The sequence below is a fragment of the Crotalus tigris genome, unplaced genomic scaffold (assembly GCF_016545835.1).
Source record: "Crotalus tigris isolate CLP2741 ecotype Arizona unplaced genomic scaffold, ASM1654583v1 scf7180000024304.1987388, whole genome shotgun sequence".
Classification (NCBI taxonomy): domain Eukaryota; kingdom Metazoa; phylum Chordata; class Lepidosauria; order Squamata; family Viperidae; genus Crotalus; species Crotalus tigris.
Window position 1 is genome coordinate 1528967 of NW_024100476.1, and position 17598 is coordinate 1546564.

The 17598-nt window shown below is 42.6% G+C and overlaps 1 protein-coding gene across 1 annotated transcript in view; it reads left to right on the forward strand.

Moving 5' to 3' along the window:
• Nucleotides 1-17598, forward strand: part of CTNNA3 (catenin alpha 3) — a 516687-nt gene that overhangs the window by 176623 nt on the left and 322466 nt on the right. The window contains exon 7 of the mRNA XM_039324638.1: nucleotides 12100-12303. Within this exon, the coding sequence (XP_039180572.1) occupies nucleotides 12100-12303 (204 nt within the window). The remainder of the gene's footprint in view (nucleotides 1-12099; nucleotides 12304-17598) is intronic.

The window sequence follows — 17598 nt, forward strand, 5'->3', positions numbered from 1 at the left end:
TCAGAGTGCAGCCTGTCCAGTTTAGTGATGAGGCGGCGATCCCAGCGGAGTTCAGCAGGGCTCTTCACTGTGGCAGTGCATGGTATGGTGCGGTGTGCAAGAAGGAAATCTGCTAACCTGTGATCCCAGTTACTGTAAGTCAGTTTCTTGAGGGCATCTTTGGTGGTGCGCACCATTCTCTCTGCCAGTCCGTTGGAGGATGGGTGGAAGGGAACCGAAGTTGCATGCCGAATCAGATTGGCCTGAAGAAAAGCCTGGAACTCAGAAGAGGTATATTGAGGGCCATTATCTGAAACCAGAACATCTGGAAGACCGTGTGATGCAAAAATTCCTCTCAACACCTGGATGGTCCTGGCAGTAGTAGCGGAGGAAACAGGAACAACCTCTAGCCACTTGGAATGGCTATCAACAACAACCAGGAAGAATTGCTGCTGAAAGGGCCCAGCGTAATCTATATGCACCCTAGACCATGGGGTTTGAGTTTCCTCACACCTATGTACTGGGGCCTGAGGCATTTCAGGCTGCGACTGTTGGCATACTTGGCACCCATGCACCCGGGCCTCTATGGCTTTATCAAGCCCAGGCCACCAAAGATGGCTGTGCGCAAGTGCTTTCATCCTAACTATGCCAGGATGTCCTTCATGCAGAGAGATCAAGATTCTAGCCCTCAATGAGGCTGGGATCACTACCCTGCTACCCCATAACAGGCATCCCTTGAAAGTGGAAAGCTCATGCTTCTTGTGCCAGAAGCTTTGGAACTCAGTATCTGGGCACTTGTCAGGCCATCCTGACAACACCCATGTCAGCACGCGTGTAAGCGTGTGATCAGTAGCAGTTTCTGCAGCCACATCCCTAGCATTGAGGGGAGACTCAGGCAATTCCTGAATGGACAGAATATTAATGGCTGGAGCAGGATCAGGCTCCAATTGATTCAGGGGTAATCTGCTCAGGCCATCTGCATGACCCATTTCTTTTCCTGGTTTGTGAACTAATGTATAGTCATATGCTGACAGAAAAATGGACCATCTCAGCATACAAGGAGAAATGATATGTGGGGTCTGTTTGTTAGTAGTAAACAAGCCCAGCAGAGGCTTATGGTCAGTATAGACTGTGAAATTGTGGCCATATAAGAAATCATGAAATTTCTTAATGCCAGCCACTATGGCCAAGACTTCTCTGTCAATTTGAGCAGAATTTCGCTCTGCAGAAGACAGAGTCCTTGAATAATAGGCCACAGGGACCTGTGTCCCATCAGCCTTCAGATGGCTGAGTACAGCTCCAACCCCATAAGGAGATGCATCACATGCGATGCAAACAGGCAGTTGCTCATTGAAATGTGCTAAAAAAGCATTAAAAGTGAGCAAGGCCTTAACCTCATTGAAACTCTTGTCATGGACTTTAGTCCACTGCCAAGGAGCCTGCTTTTCTAAGATCCTGTGTAATGGCTCTGCCACTGCAGCTTTATGTGGGAGGAATGCATGGTAAAAATTTAATAGCTCCAAGAAGGCTTGCAGCTCGCTCTTAGACTTAGGGCTTGGGGCCTGCTGAATAGCTTGCAATTTAGTTTCAGCAGGGTGAATGCCTTGAGCATCTATCTGAATCCTAAGAAATCAGTAAAAGTGACTCCTATCGTGCATTTATCCTTCTTTAGTTTAAGGCCTGCTTTTCGAAAACGAAGCAAAACAGCTCTTAGTCTTTCTGCTAAATTTTGGGATGACTTCCCAGCAATGAGGACGTCATCAAAGTAAGGACAGACCCCAGGAATACCTCGAAGTGTGCTCTCCATGACACTTTGGAATATGCCAGGGGCTACATTTACTCCAAATTGCAGTCTCTTGACCTTGAAGGCCCCCCTGTGAGTTACAATAGTCTGGGCCTCTGCAGCTGCCTCATCAACAGGTAGCTGTTGATAGGCCTGTGCCAGGTCAAGCTTCGCAAAAATGTACCCCCCCCCTTGAGGGAGGCCAGAATGTGACTTACCACAGGCACTGGATAAGCGTGCTGTTGCAATGCCTTATTCAGTGTGTATTTATAGTCTGCACATATATGTATGTCCCCATTAGCCTTTAGAGGTGTTACTATAGGGGTTTCCCATGGACTTGAATCCACAGGTTCTAGAATGCCCTGCTGGAGCAATTTGTCCAGCTCAGCATCAATCTTGCCCTTGAGGGCAAAAGGTACCCTCCTAGGCTTAACCCTAATGGGTGTGATGGTTTGGTCTAACCGTAGAGAAATTGGAGGCCCCTTGTAGGATCCTAACTCTGAACTAAACACATCTGCAAACTCCTTGCAGACTTCTGCAAGGCTCAATGTTTGCAAATGGTGCAGCCCAGTTACTTGGAGTCCCAGAGCCTCAAACCAATTGAGTCCAATAAGACTCGTACGTTCACCCCCAACAACCACCACATCTAGGGGACTCTCAAAATCCTTATGCTGTACTCTAAGGGTGGCCTCCCCCTTAACACACACCATAGAATTCTGAAAATCTGTAAGTATTAGATTGGATAGCCTGAGTTTAACTCAAAGGCCACTACAGCTGCATATCCTTTTGAATGTGTTAAGAGAAATAATAGAGAGAGTGGACTCAGTGTCCAACTCCATTGATAAGGGAACCCCTTGCAGCCTTATGTTAATGGAAAGCTTCTTCTTAAGGGGCTTATGTGTCCCTGTCCTTAAAATACTCCTGCACAATGCGCAGAAACCCACCCTATGTTGGCTGGGGACCCTGGTACCTTTCAGACGCAATTCTTCAGGAGGTTGGACCTTCTGGCGACCCAAACAGACGGATGCGATGTGGCCTTGCCTGCCACACGCTCTGCAAATGATGGAGCGGAATCTGCATTCAGCTCGCTTGTGGCGTCCTCCACACCCGAAGCATTGAAGACATGCTGGAGCCTTGTCCGGACATTCCTTCTGCCTCCTTTCAGCTGCCTGGTGAAGTCTATCCACCTCTTCTTCAGGATCCGCTTCCGATCCTTCTCGAACGTCCTCTTGATGGACGGTAGCTGTCTCTGGAGGGCTCCTGGTGGGCTGTAGGGTCTTCACAGCCCCGCCTGCTGCTTCCTCAGCTGTCACCTCTCGTAGCGCATCATGGAAAGAGACATCTTCTTTAGCAAAAGTCTTCTGCTGCAAGTCTCTGTTCCTTAAACTGCATATGAAGCGATCTTGCAGCCTCTCTTCCAGATCCTTGAACTCACAAGGTCTGGCTGCTCGCCTTAAGACCGCAATAAAATCCGTAGCAGATTCACCCGGCCTCTGGTCTCTGCTCGAACACGTGCTCCAAACAATAACAGATAACTTTGGCTGGAAGTGTTCCTTTAACATTTTCTTCAAGTCAGTATATGTTAGGTGCAGGGATCACCAGATTCTCTGTGATTTTAAAAGCTTCCTGTCCACAGACACAAAAGAGTTGCAGCCTTCAAGCCATCTTCTCTAACTTGATTTACTCTGAAGTCTCCACCCTTGCAACGTAGGAATTCCATCTCTCTGGGTGTGAGACATCAAAATCAGACAAACGACCAATCTTCGCCATCATACTTCTACTACCTTCACCACTCGTTCCTCTGCAAACTTCTGTTTGGAGAAAGGGTCTTTTAGCCGAGCTCACCCTCCAGCGACACTATACTGGCAGGCTGGGACGCTTATTCAGATGCCATCTTCCCTCTGCAGGACTTCTTGGGTAAGTCCTTAAAACTTTCTCTTTCGTTTGCAAAGGATGCCATCCTTGTCGCCAGTGTTAAGTACTCCATTCGCTTGCGAATGATGAATAAACATGGAGAAGTTTAACAGTTTTTTATTCTTTAACCAACACACCTGAACAATGGCAAAAGGCGCGCAGGCCTTTTTATGTGACCAGAGACCCGGATAGTGGCAAACAAAGTAACCGAGCATTTTCGCGCCTTGCACATGTGCACAAGGCCAACGCCGCTGAGTCTGGTTCCAGGCAGCTTTTGGAATGCCCGGGACCAATGCAACGTCCCAAGCCAGCTTTTGCAGGCTCAGGACACAACAAGTAAATTGCAATATTTTTCATTTATGTTTTCTGGAATTATACTTACGGTAATAAGAATATTTGGGATTTCAGTACAAATTTTATTTTTAGGGATTTTCTGAATATTTTGATGTATTTCTTTCCAATGTTTAAGGGGGGGGGGGATGTTTGGTAAAGATTCTGCTACTTCCTCTATGGCTGGCTCCAGGTGGCATGAGGGGTGGTGGAGAGACCCAGCCTTTGATTCCTCTTGGGTGAGTTGCCTCTTTAACATTCAGGTATAATCAGTGGTAGGATTCAGCCGGTTCACACCAGTTTGGCAGAACTGGTAGCTAATTATTTGTTGTCCAGGCCCAGAATGGACTTCCGGAAGCGGCATCCACCTAGAGAACCGGTTGTTCACATATTTGAATCTCACCACTGGGTATAATTTGTCTGGTGAGGTCATTTGGTGGCATGGAGCAGGTATCTTCAGTATACATCTTCAACCCTGGCTGGGCAGGTGATACTATTTAAATGCTGACCCAGAACCTGGAAGGTGTGAGAGTCTGGATAGGGAGGAACCACCTGCAATTTAACTCTACCAGGACAGAATGGACTTGGGTTTTCTACCATCCTGAAAATTACAACTGAACCAGAGAGCAGTGGCATGCACACATTCATGCACTCCTTTGTTTGCTCATACTGTGTTGTACTGTTGTATGAACTGCAATGACTTCCAGGGTTTTTTTTTTTTCTGGATGCAATTTAAGGGGCTGGTTATTACTAAAACCCTGCATGGCATAGGGCCAGGTTACTGTGTCTGCAGAACTGCCTCTCCCTGGGATTCTCTGTCTGCTCCACCAAGTCAGATAGGGTGGGCACATTCTTGGCCCTTATCTTAAAGGTTGTCATCTAGCAGGACCTAGGAAACATGTATTCTCAGTAGTGGCCTCTGTCCTTCCCCCAGCAATTCAGCACCCCCACCCCCATTTCTAGATTTCCAGAAGACCTTAAAAATGACTTATTCCCCCAGACCAGGGGTAGGCAACCTTGGCTACCCCTGCCCCAGACATTGGGATAGGGTAAAGCTGGAGCCTTGTGATTGTGATTGTTTATGTATCGGGGACAGTTGTGTTAGGGAAAGGGAGTTGTTTTTTAGATACTCTTTTCTATTGTTTCTTTTATGTTTTATCATTGTTGGCGTAAGCCACCCAGGGCTATGGTGCATAAGATGGGCAGTCATATAAGTCTCCTAAATGATTAAAAAAGGATTACAGTTCAGAATACTACTGCTAACCAGTGAAGCTATTTCAACATTCAAATAATGTGAAGGCAATGGAGGAATCCATAGGCCAGTGATGGCGAACCTTTTAGAGACCAAGTGCCCAAAAACCAGCCCACCCCCGGTCCACCCCCACTCTGTCCCCCGCTCCACCCCTGCTCTGCCCGCCCTCAGGGCCACTCACCACAGATCGCCCAGGCAGCCTTGCAGCGCCATGGCGGCCACGCCCTCCACCTGCACTCTGCAGCATCATCTGCACATGATGGGGCGTTAGGGCGGAGTCTTGCCCCTGCTGCCCAGCTACCATGTGCTTGGCTATGCTGCTACGCGTGGGCTACACCTGGGGGAGCCTCTCCTCTGGGCAGGCTGCTGGTGAGGAGGGGGCTGTGGGGTGAAGCGGGGCTAAGGCAACGGCATGCGTGCCCACAGAGTGGGCTCCGAGTGCCCCACGTGCCATAGGTTCACCATAGGCTATGATAAAAGGCTCTCCTAGTGGCAACTGTTATGTGGCAATCTGGCATCATTGCTGGATTCCAGAGGATTCCTGGATTCCAATCTTTTCATTAATGGTGGGCAATTCTCATCCAGTTCAGATGTGTTTGCTAAATCCGGATGAGGAGCCCCCAGAATCAATACAGTAATAACTCCATGGTGTCTGAGTTCAGTTTATTCTTCCACATCCTGGAAAAATAATCTTTTTCATCTCAGAGTTTCTAGAGCTGCATTGCCTGTGTCCCCATCCAACTTGCTTAATATGGAAGACTGGACATCTGCCAATAGTTGTTAAAACCAGTCAGCTGCAAAAATAGCTTCCTAAGCAAGTTCCTCACCACCATTCTTTTTAAGGTGGCAAAGAAATAGAGAGATCGTAATCACCTGACCAATTGCAAGACAGTGTCCTTAGAGACCCTTATAAGTTAATTGTTGGCATGAACATATTCCTATGCCTTAGCTACTTATTAAGAAAACGGGAGTCTGGATCACACTAACAGTCTTGAAGAGCATCTGTGGAAGATTCTCCTTGGAAATACGATGTATAGTTAGAAGCAACTATAGTTAGAAGCAAGTAATCTCCATAAAGGACATAAAAATATATTTGAGTACATGTTTTCATTTCTCATTAAAAATTCTTTTGTTTTTTCACTCTCGGTATGATCCAGTGTTGTAATGCTTTAATTCAGTGTTTCTCAACCTTGACAATTTTAAGGCATGTGGACTTCAACTCCCAGAATTCCACAGCCAGCAATGCTGGCTGTGGAATTCTGGGAGTTGAAGTCCACATGCCTTAAAATTGTCAAGGTTAAGAAACACTGCTTTAATTAACCAGTTCTAATACCAAAATAGTTCTAAGCAGGTAAGTTATCACGGCCTTTTCTTGCTATTATTTATTGTACTGCCTTTGGCATAATAATTAGACACTATCAAGTCCGGCTCTTGCAGGAATAAATGTTTGCATTTTGATTTATCCTATGTAGAGCTCTTCCAAGGACATTACTGAAATATATTCTTTCCATCTACTTTATGCATTATCTTCTAACTTTGCTTGCTAAGCATTAACATTGTTTTCTAGTCCTTTACCCATTTATGTCACCTGCCCAAAGTACAGGTAGTCCTCAGTTGACGACCACAATTTCTGTTGTTAAGTGAGACATTTGTTAAATGAATTTTGCCCCATTTTATGAACTTTCTTGTCACAGTTGTTAAGTGAATCACTGCAGCTGATAAGTTAGTAACATGGTTAAGTGAATCTGGCTTCCCCCATTGAATTTACTTGTCAGAAGGTCGCAAAAGGCGATCACATGACCTTGGGTCATAAATATGAACCAGTTGCCGAGCATTTGAATTTTGATCACACGATCATGGGGATGCTGCAAAGGTCGTAACCTTGAAAAACAGTCATAAGTCACATTTTTTTCAGTGCCATTGCAACTTTGAATGGTCACTAAACGTAAGTTGAGGACCACCTCTATGTGAGATTCTGTTTATCACCTATATTTAGTCTTTGTTTTATTGTTCTTGCAGTTTGTGACATTTTTAATAAAAATGAAATAAATCTATTTGCTTAGTCTTGCTTTTCTCAGTGTTCACCTTTCACATCTCTGCTTTTACCAACAGAAAAATTATTGCTTTTAACATTTCTGATTTCAAGCATTGAAATGTCTTTAGTTCTGTGATCTTGTCTGAGGTCCATGGCCTTTCTCAATAGGATTTATCTTTTCTTCTGCAGCATACAAATAAACTGTAAAGAAAATTAAAGAGACTTGGGGCATCCGTGGTAGCACTGCCCGAGTAAGCTTAACAAATGTCACCAAGAGTTTTTAACTGTAAGGTGGTATGTGCATTAAATTAAAGAGTCAGTTTCTAAACATGACAAGCTTTGAAATGTTATGGACTGACTGAGAGGTTTTACAAATAATAACATAAGTGGTACATGTCACCTGAATAATTAGCAACCTAGTAACTGGCTCTCCCTCTGTGAGCCAGATACCTTGTACTGCTTCTAGATCAGGGGTCCCCAATCCCTGGTCTGTGGCCCGGCACTGGGCCATGGCATGACAGCAACCGGGCCGCAGAAACAAGCAAAGCCCCATCCACAGGATGCAGGAAGCACGGGAAATCACGCCTCCTCTGGTCCGTGGAAAAATCTCTCTCCATGGAACCGGTCCCTGGTGCCCAAAAGGTTGGGGACCTCTGTTCTAGACAATGCTAAAATAAAATTGATGACAGAGTTCAGATTTAGAATAGACATTTGCTGTGTCTTTCCTACTTGGAAGCAGCCCTGAGCTTCGACTTAAAGGTAAAATGAGAGTGAGGATCAGGATGGGGGTTTTCCTCCCTAGAAACCCTCTCTGCTCAGACAATCTAGCTTGAAAGTGTATGTGAGACAATCCTGTGCTTGGGCCAGAATAAATCCCCTACCAATAAGACATTTTGAATTTATTTGTTATAACATTATAGCACAAATGTGCAGCCTAAATCAGTGTTTCTCAAGCAGCCAGCCAGTGTGGGGAATTCTGGAAGTCAAAGTCCACATGTCTTAAAAGTTGTCAAGCTTGAGAAACACTGGCTTAATTTTTCAGAATTATTCCTCTCCCCTACATTAAGTTTAAACTGTTGTACTATGGTTTGATTTTCTTTTGTGAAAGAAGCAGAGCAAAAGATATTTCTTCTTTAATTAAATATTACCAATTCTCAAGCATTTTCATCGTAATGGGAAAAGATTCCCAATAGGGTCTTGCTTTCTAATGCACAGTTCCCCTTTGAAATCAACCATATTCACCCTGCTGTGAGAAGTTCCAAGGAAAAAAAAGATGATGAAAGAATGTTAATAACTTTATGAATTTATAATGCCTGTTGCAATTTTCATGAATTAGGAGCTGTTCTCCTTAATTTACACATTATGTGGTTCATGTTGTATTTTGTTAAAAAAAAGCTATCTTGTTTCATTTTGGAAAAAACAGAATTTATCAGATTTAACATACACGTACATACATACAAATACACATGAGTGAGCGACAAAGAGAAATATTGAAATAATAAAACATGTTGAACAAAATATTTCAGTACTTGCGGAATTAATGAAATTCACAAAATGATATCTGTTAGAACTGTGCTATGCTTTGGATTTGGTTTCAAAAAGGTTGTAGCAGTGCAAATATAACACCTGTTTGCATCTGTTTAAAGCAGCTGTGTCTTTTCCCTTGTTGCCTTTCACAGCTATGTGATCCTTGGAAAAGATGGAGTTGTTTTAAAGAGTTGAGATAGGTGTTTGATTAGTGGCCCTGGGCATTTGGAAGCAAGTTTTAGAAACAAGCTGAAGCACTATAGAATACTACTGTTTATCTGCGTATTGATATATCCTGCTGTATTCTAATAATTCTGCAATTCAGGCAGCCATTGTCCTGAATTTGTGAATTCCTGTTATAAGAGGCTGCATTTTTAATAACAAGAACACAGTCACATGAAAGAAAATTGGAGAAGATCTGACATTTCTAGAAGTTGAAATGAACTACTATATTTTCCGGCGTATAAGACGCCTGGGCGCATAAGACGACCCCCGACTTTGGAGAAGATTTGCATGGTTTAGAAAGTCGTCTTATACACCGGAAAATACGGTATTCCTCTGAAAAAAGTACATCTAAGATCAGTTTGTTCCATGCAATATGATTCTTAAACTTAGGAAATCATTACCTATCAAAGATTCATTGATCCAGCAAATTCCATGAGACTTGTTTTTATTATTTCAGGGATATATGTGAGGCTACCTTCAAAAATAACATTCACAGGATAATTTATAAACATTGGCTATTTCTGAAGAAAGGAATGGTAGTATGCTACGATCTATTTTTTTCTGTTTGTGTCTAGTCTGTTAGGTTAAGCCTGAAAACAGGAACCGTGTGTAGGAAAAGCAGCTATTTGGTGTTCTCATGCAATACAATTGCAATCCAATAGATTTAAATTGTTATTTATCCATGCATTGTTCAGAATGGTTTTCAGAGTTTTAATATACACCAGTATCTTGAAAATTTCTTACCTTGAACATTGGAATAAATTAACCGTCCCTAGCTTGATGCTGGAATAACAACTCTCAATACTTGGAACCCTCCACCCCTGCCTCCAGCTAGGTTGACACTGGTGGATGATAGTAATAACCAGTAAATTATGTAATTAAATAATATTATAAGATGACCAACTTTTTTACAATGAAAAGGAGGACACAAATAAATTGAAGAAAAAAATATTGTAAAAGCTGGCCCGGCCCATGGAAAGTCAACTATCTGCCACGCCTCCACCTGCAGCTGCCTCACCAGCACCGCTGCCCCACCATGTAGAGCAGTTCTCGTGGTTCCCAAAGCACCAGCCGCGCCAGCTCTGGCCCCGGGGTCTGAAAGGGGATGCATGAGGCTCAGGGGTTCATGTCTGCACTTCTGATGAAGATGCAGAAGGCTTCAGATGAAATCCAAAGTTTTATTCCAATTTTCGCTGCATAATGCCATTAGCATGAAGTAGATCTTCCTGAAATGGATTCAGCTTTCGTATTTTATGCAAAACTATGTTTTTCTGCTGATCTGAAATGACTAATTTAATGTCATCTGGATAAGAATGTTCAATTTTACTTGATTTTTGTTGTTACTGATTTTTTTTAAAAAAATGAAAGTTAAAGAGACCCAAAAGCAGGGGAAAACATTCAAACATAAGTAAGGTCAGCATGAATTTGTTGGCATGAATATCTTTATGTGAATTTTGTCCCTTCTCCTTTTATGATCTGAAGTGAAATTCAATATTAAAATAAAAATAGCAAGAAAGCTTAGTAACATTATGAATAAGTAGCAAAGACAGAAATAAAAAACTGGCTCATTCACCACAATAAATGACTAGATGAAGTTAAAAAATGTGAAGTCCATGTAGTAGTAAATACGCAGCTAGTATGATCTATATAAGAAAGTATTTGCATTGTTAGATTGCACTTATACAAAAGGCTCTGCTCTTTGTATGAAAAGATCGAACTACGGTTTTATTTACTTATTAATAGTATTTTTACATTCTCCATACCACCATATCCTAAATGGTGTACAGAAATACTTAGAAAACTACTAAAATAATAAAAGCTGCCCCCTAAGCAAAATAAAATATTGCAATATATAGAAGATAGCTCTCAAATATATATAAAGCAAGGACCAGTAGCTGCCCAGTCATAACCAATCTTTGAAAGCTGAATTTTTTCAAAGCATTATGAAATGTCAGTAAAAAAGATGCCAGCCACACCTTAAAGTGAAGGGTAGAGTTTAAGTTGTTTCAAAAAGTTAAGGCTACATTAGAGAAAGACTGCCTTATGGTCTATCACCTCATCTCCTGTAAAGGCAGAACCTTGGGAAGCCTTTCTCTAGATACGATCTAAGAGAGTCAATTTGTTATAGTCCAGGGGTCCCTAACCCCCATTCCATGGACCAGAACTGGGCCGTGGCATGCCAGCAACCGGTCCGCACAAACAAGCAAAGCCCCATCTGCGGGATGCAGTCAGCACACAAAACCACACACCCTCCGGTCCATGGAAAAACCTCTCTCCACAGAACTGGTCCCGGGTACCCAAAAGGTTGGGGATCTATGTTGTAGTGGTTAAAAGCATTGGATTAAAAACTGGGAGATTATGTGAATTCTAGTCCTGCCTTACGCTAGACTTTGATCTGTCACCCTCTCTCAGTCCTAGGAATAAAATCCTGACAACTTATGACTAAAAATGTTATCGAGAAAACTGCATGGACTTGTTCATTGATTTGATGGACCATAACAAAACACCAGAGGACCTAACAGAATGAGCAGAATAATTCTGGAGAAGACAGTATCTAATATACCCCCAAACCACAATAGAAATGCATTTGAATGTAATAACAGCATTTTAAATTGGATTTGGAAACCTATGAGTAACTAGTGAAACAACTGAATCAGTGCTATACTGTGCTATGAGCACCCTAGCTACTATACTTCGTACCAATTGTACATGTCAGGTCATCTTCAAAGGCACCCCATGGAGAGTATTTGGTAGTAGTCAATCTGCATAGCAATAAGGTCCATAACCAGGATTCCAGACCAGGGTATATCTGAACTTGGACACTAGTCTAAGCTGGACAAAGGTTCTACCTGCTGTTCCAGCAAGAAACACCAATCCAAAAGAACCCTCAAGTAACTGTCTTGCTTCTGTTGAAGGAGCTCAATGATAGATGAAGCTATCATTAGAGTTGATGTTTCTAGATAGCCCAGATGATCATTTATGGATGAGCATTTTCAATGTCTTCCTAGAGTTTAATCCGAGCTTCCTTGATATTCTTTTTAATTCTTTTCCTAGAGTTTGGTTGCCTTGGATCCTATTGCTGTAAGTGAAGACCAAATAAGGCCATCTCTTGAAAAACGTTTGGAGGGAATTATCAGTGGAGCTGCTTTATTAGCAGATTCCTCCTGTACTCGTGATCTTCACCGTGAGCGCATCATCACTGAGTGTAATGCCATTCGCCAAGCTCTCCAGGACCTTCTTTCAGAGTACATGAATAACGTAAGTCAGTGACTGTTCCACTGATTTTTTTTTTTAAAAAAAACTCTGTATATTTTCTGCATTGTTTCCAAGGCAAAGGTAATCTAATAGTTAGTGGCACTCTTTATTTAGTACTGATTTTCAAAGAATTCTTGTCATTTTGTATACATACATACATATATACATACACACACACACACACACACACACATATATTAAAAGACAAAATAAATAGTGACCACCAAGAGAATAAATAGAAAATATTTAATAACCAAACCTAGCTTTCGTCGGGTACTCCCGACATCGTCAGGGTTTAAAAAAGCAGTCATTGGGGGAAGCTTATATACAATCTCTAATTGCCTGCATCCGGCTTCTTGATCGTGTAACTGATCCCAGCTGGCCGTGCTGAGTTCCGAGTGCATCTCCCACGTCAGCATGTGGTTCTTTCCTATCCCCTCTATTTATTCTCTTGGTGGTCACTATTTATTTTGTCTTTTAACATGGATATACCCAAGAGTCATATTTTTACCTGTATAGCTAAACACACACACACACACACACACACACACACATTAAGAATTAGACTAAAAATTGAAGAACGTAGTTTCCTGGGTGTATACATATTCAAAAGATAAAAGACGAGCACCAGGAAATAAAGCAATCAAATGTTTAATAAATAGGTAACCTAGCTTTCGATGGCTGTAATGCTGCCATCATCTTCAGGGTGTAAAAAGCCAGAGGGTGGGGGAGCTTGCAGGGGGGAATGGGAGTAGTGATACGGATGTGGTAGCATGCCCCCGGAGAGTGGTGCGGCGGACATGGGGGAGGGAGGTGGTCGGTTTCGGGATTCCATCAGAGGATCAGTTTGGCGTCACACAGGTTACTTTGGTATAAGGTGACGTGGAATGTTCTCCTCCCAGCCTAGGAGCCGCGCGTAATAGGGAAGTAACCAGCCGCAGGAACTTAGAACTCAGAAACACATCTGATATGAGTGATGGGAGGATCAATCGACCAGGCCCCATAATGAGGTCTATGAGCCGTATGCAGGCGCGTTTGCGCTCATAAGCAAGCTCCCCCACCCTCTGGCTTTTTACACCCTGACGATGATGGCAGCAATACAGCCATCGAAAGCTAGGTTACCTATTTATTAAACATTTGATTGCTTTATTTCCTGGTGCTCGTCTTTTATCTTTTGAATATGTATACACCCAGGAAACTACGTTCTTCAATAGCTATTCCAGTTCTCCCTTAATTCTTTGCTAGCAATCCAAATTTTAGAAATATATATATATATATATATATATATATATATATATATATATATATAGTAGGTCTTTGGTTGTTCGGGTTTTCTCCCGCGTAAAATTGGAAGTGTCTTGGCGACGTTTCGACGAAGTCCCATTCGTCATCTTCAGGCTGGTGTTTTCAGCTTCGTGCTTCGAGCAGCAATGTGTGGTCTTAGCTGTTTCTTCCTTTTAACTGCCAGTGGGGGTATGAACTGATTGGGTGGGAGCTTGGCTGTGTTCTGATTGGGTGGAGGTGTGTTCTGATTGGTTAGGGGCGTGGCTGTGGCTAAGACCACACATTGCTGCTCGAAGCACGAAGCTGAAAACACCAGCCTGAAGATGACGAATGGGACTTTGTCGAAACGTCGCCAAGACACTTCCAATTTTATGTGGGAGAAAACCCGAACAACCAAAGACCTACATACAAACACCCGCGAAAACCTCAGAAAACATATATATATATATATATATATATATATATATATATATATATATATGGCAAATGAGTTGAAAAGTGCTGTTATGCTACCTTTTTTATTTCAATTATGCAACTTTTATAAATGGGAGAAGAAAAGTTTATGGAACTGGTATAATAGTACAGTAACATATGTTTCTCAAGAGACAAATGAGTACCAGACCATCTCATTTGTCTCTTGAGAAACCTATATGCAGGTCAAGAAGCAACAGTGAGAACCAAACACGGAACCACTGATTGGTTCAAAATTGGAAAAGGAGTCCGGCAAGGCTGTATACTGTCGCCCTGCCTATTTAACTTATATGCAGAGCACATCATGAGAAAGGCAGGGCTAGATGAATCAAAAGTTGGAATTAAGATTGCCGGGAGAAATATCAACAACCTAAGATATGCAGATGATACCACTCTAATGGCAGAAAGTGAAGAGGAACTAAAGAGCCTCTTGATGCGGGTGAAGAAGGAGAGTGCAAAAGTTGGCTTGAAACTCAACATTAAGAAAACCAAAATCATGGCATCCGGCCCTCTCAATTCCTGGCAAATAGATGGGAAAGAAATGGAGGTAGTGACAGATTTTATTTTTCTGGGCTCCAAGATCACCTCAGATGGGGACTGCAGCCAAGAAATTAAAAGACGCTTGCTCCTGGGGAGGAAAGCTATGGCAAATCTAGACAGCATACTAAAAAGCAGAGACATTACCCTGCCAACAAAAGTGCGTATAGTCAAGGCCATGGTTTTCCCAGTTGGTAAGGCTGTGAAAGTTGGACCATAAGAAAGGTTGAGCGCCAAAGAATTGAGGCCTTTGAACTATGGTGCTGAAGAAGACTCCTGCGAGTCCCCTGGACTGCAAGGTGTTCAAACTGGTCAGTCCTAGAAGAGATCAACCCCGACTGCTCTTTAGAAGGCCAGATCCTGAAGTTGAAACTCAAATACTTTGGCCACCTAATGAGAAGGAAGGACTCACTGGAGAAGGGCCTAATGCTGGGAAAGATTGAGGGCAATAGAAGAAGGGGACGACAGAGAATGAGGTGGCTGGATGGAGTCACAGAAGCAGTAGGTGTGAACTTAAATGGACTCCAGAAGATGGTAGAGGACAGGAAGACTTGGAAGAATGTTGTCCATGGGGTCGCGATGGGTCGGAAACAACTTCGCAATTAACAACAACAACAACAACATATGTAGGTGCACAGAACCATGGAAGGGATCATTTTTCCATTTTTACCTTTTATCCAGATCAGTATCGGAATATGGATCCAAATAGAACAGGAAACATTTCTATTCCCACCATCTAATGGAGGCATTATTAATTAGGTAGGAATTTGTGCTTAGAGAGCTTGTATAAGAGGACAATGGCAGAATTCATCCATAGGTACCCTACATATAGAGCTGTAGGTTTGAGGCTCTGTTCTAACCGTCCAAAGGACAGATGACCATTGGAGCCGGATTAGTCACTGTAATGCTTACCCCTCCTTGGTCACTTATTCTCCCTGTAGTCCTTCAGATATGAAAATGCCTGAAGTCCCTTTAGATTGAAATAGTTTCTATAATCCCTTGACAATCACGTTATGACAATAAGCCAGCAGAACAGAACACAAATCATATTTATTTTAGCCTTCCAGTTTTATTAAAAAGATATAATAAAGGTCTTTGGCATTATTTTTATTTTTCCCTTCAACTCAGTCTTGACTCCTGGCAAGGATATGGATATATCCCTGCAGTGTTCTAGGCAACATTTTTCATTTAAAGTAAAACAAGGTAAGAATAATGCAGCACTCTTAATATTTTGTGCAATGCTCTAGTCTACACAATAAAACCAGAATCCAAACTGATTTTCCACTTGAAAAGCATGAATTCTGCAGGCTTCAACAGCATGTTTTGTTTTCGGGTTGTTATTTGCCAGGAGTTTTCCATAAAAAAAAATCTGGTCACCCAGAAAATGATCTAAGAATTGATTAGAAGTTTGTAGCACCAGCCTTCTTAGAAGTGACAATATAGCAATACAGGGTCCAATGATTCACTGTTGTCAAATTGATAGGGGCAAGTTCTTCTGCATATACAGAGGATTCTGAAACTTGTTCTCCAAAACACTAATGGTAGAACAATGTCAAGGCTTTGTGGAATTTATTTATTGCGAGCTGATTGAGATCCTGGGCTGGTTTGAAACAGATTTTAATTAGGTCCCTGTTGTATTCTAGCTAGCAGTTTGGTGTATTTGATTTGCACTCCTATATTAAGAATCCTTTGTCTAAGACACAGGTCGGCAACCTGCGGCTCCGGAGCCGCATGCGGCTCTTTGAGCCTTCCCCTCTGGCTCCCAGCCTCCTCTGCCTTTGCAGAGAGAGACAGAGACAGAGAGAGGCAATTGCGCTTCCCTGCTTCTCTCTCTCTCTCTCTCTCTCTCTCTCTCTCTCTCTCTCTCTCTCTCTCTGTATGTGTGTGTGTGTGTTTGTGTGTGTGTGCATGTGTATGTGTAAAAGAGAGTGCACTCACACTGTTCTCCGAGGAGCTGAAAAGCTTACTGGGCGGAGCTCCTCCCTTTGCTGCGTCTCTGCAGGAAGCAGGAAGCAGGAAGGGCGGGAGAGAGCTAGCTAGCCCAGCTAGGCTGACTCAGGAATTCTGGGAGTTGAAGTCCATGAGTCATAAAAGAGACGAGGTTGCTTGTTGGACAACAGCTTGAAGCTTGCCAGGTGAGCAGCAGATAGGAGGGAGGGGAGAAAGAGAGAGAGAGAAAGAGAGAGGGAGGGAGGGAGGGAGGGAGAGAGAGAGAGAGAGAGAGAGAGGAGAGAGAGGAGGAAGAGGAGTGGCAGACCAAGGGCAGATAGAGAGGGAGGGAGGGAGAGAGACAGAGAGGAGAGACCCTTTTGACATCTAAAATGAAGATAACACTGCATATATCCTTTTTTTAACCTGTGTGTGTATGTAATTTTATTCTCTTAAAGCATTCTCTTGGTGATCATTGTTTTAATAGTATGGATATTCCCAAGAGTCATATTTTTACTTTTTTTTTAGTGTGTGTGTGTGTGTGTGTACACACACACATACATACATACACACACACACGCGCGCGCACACACACACACACACTATAATAAAGGTAAAAAAGGATATATGCAGTGTTATCTTCATTTTAGATATCAAAAGGGTTTTGCGGCTCCCGGTGTTTTGTTTTTGGTGGGAAACGGGTCCAAGTGGCTCTTTGAGTGTTTTGGGTTGCCTACCCCTGGTCTAAGAGCTGTCATAACTTGAACTTGTCCCAGTGTCAGAAAAACGTCTAGGGCAAGACTATCATGCTGAACTTGGTCTCCAATTTGCTGTTTCTAGGTGGGGTGGAATCTTATAAGATGTAAGAGAGGACCAGCCATGGTGCTGAAGATTAATTTTTAGCCAGTCTTCGAGAGTATTTAACCAGGCCTTTTCCTCAACATTCAATAGCCATGTATCCAGCATAGGGCTATTTTGCTGCTCGGAAGAATTTCTCTTGTAAGAAATTAATTTGTACATTTGGAAGCTGGGTGAACAGTTTGCCCTTAAGACATTGAAGAAAATTGAGATATATTC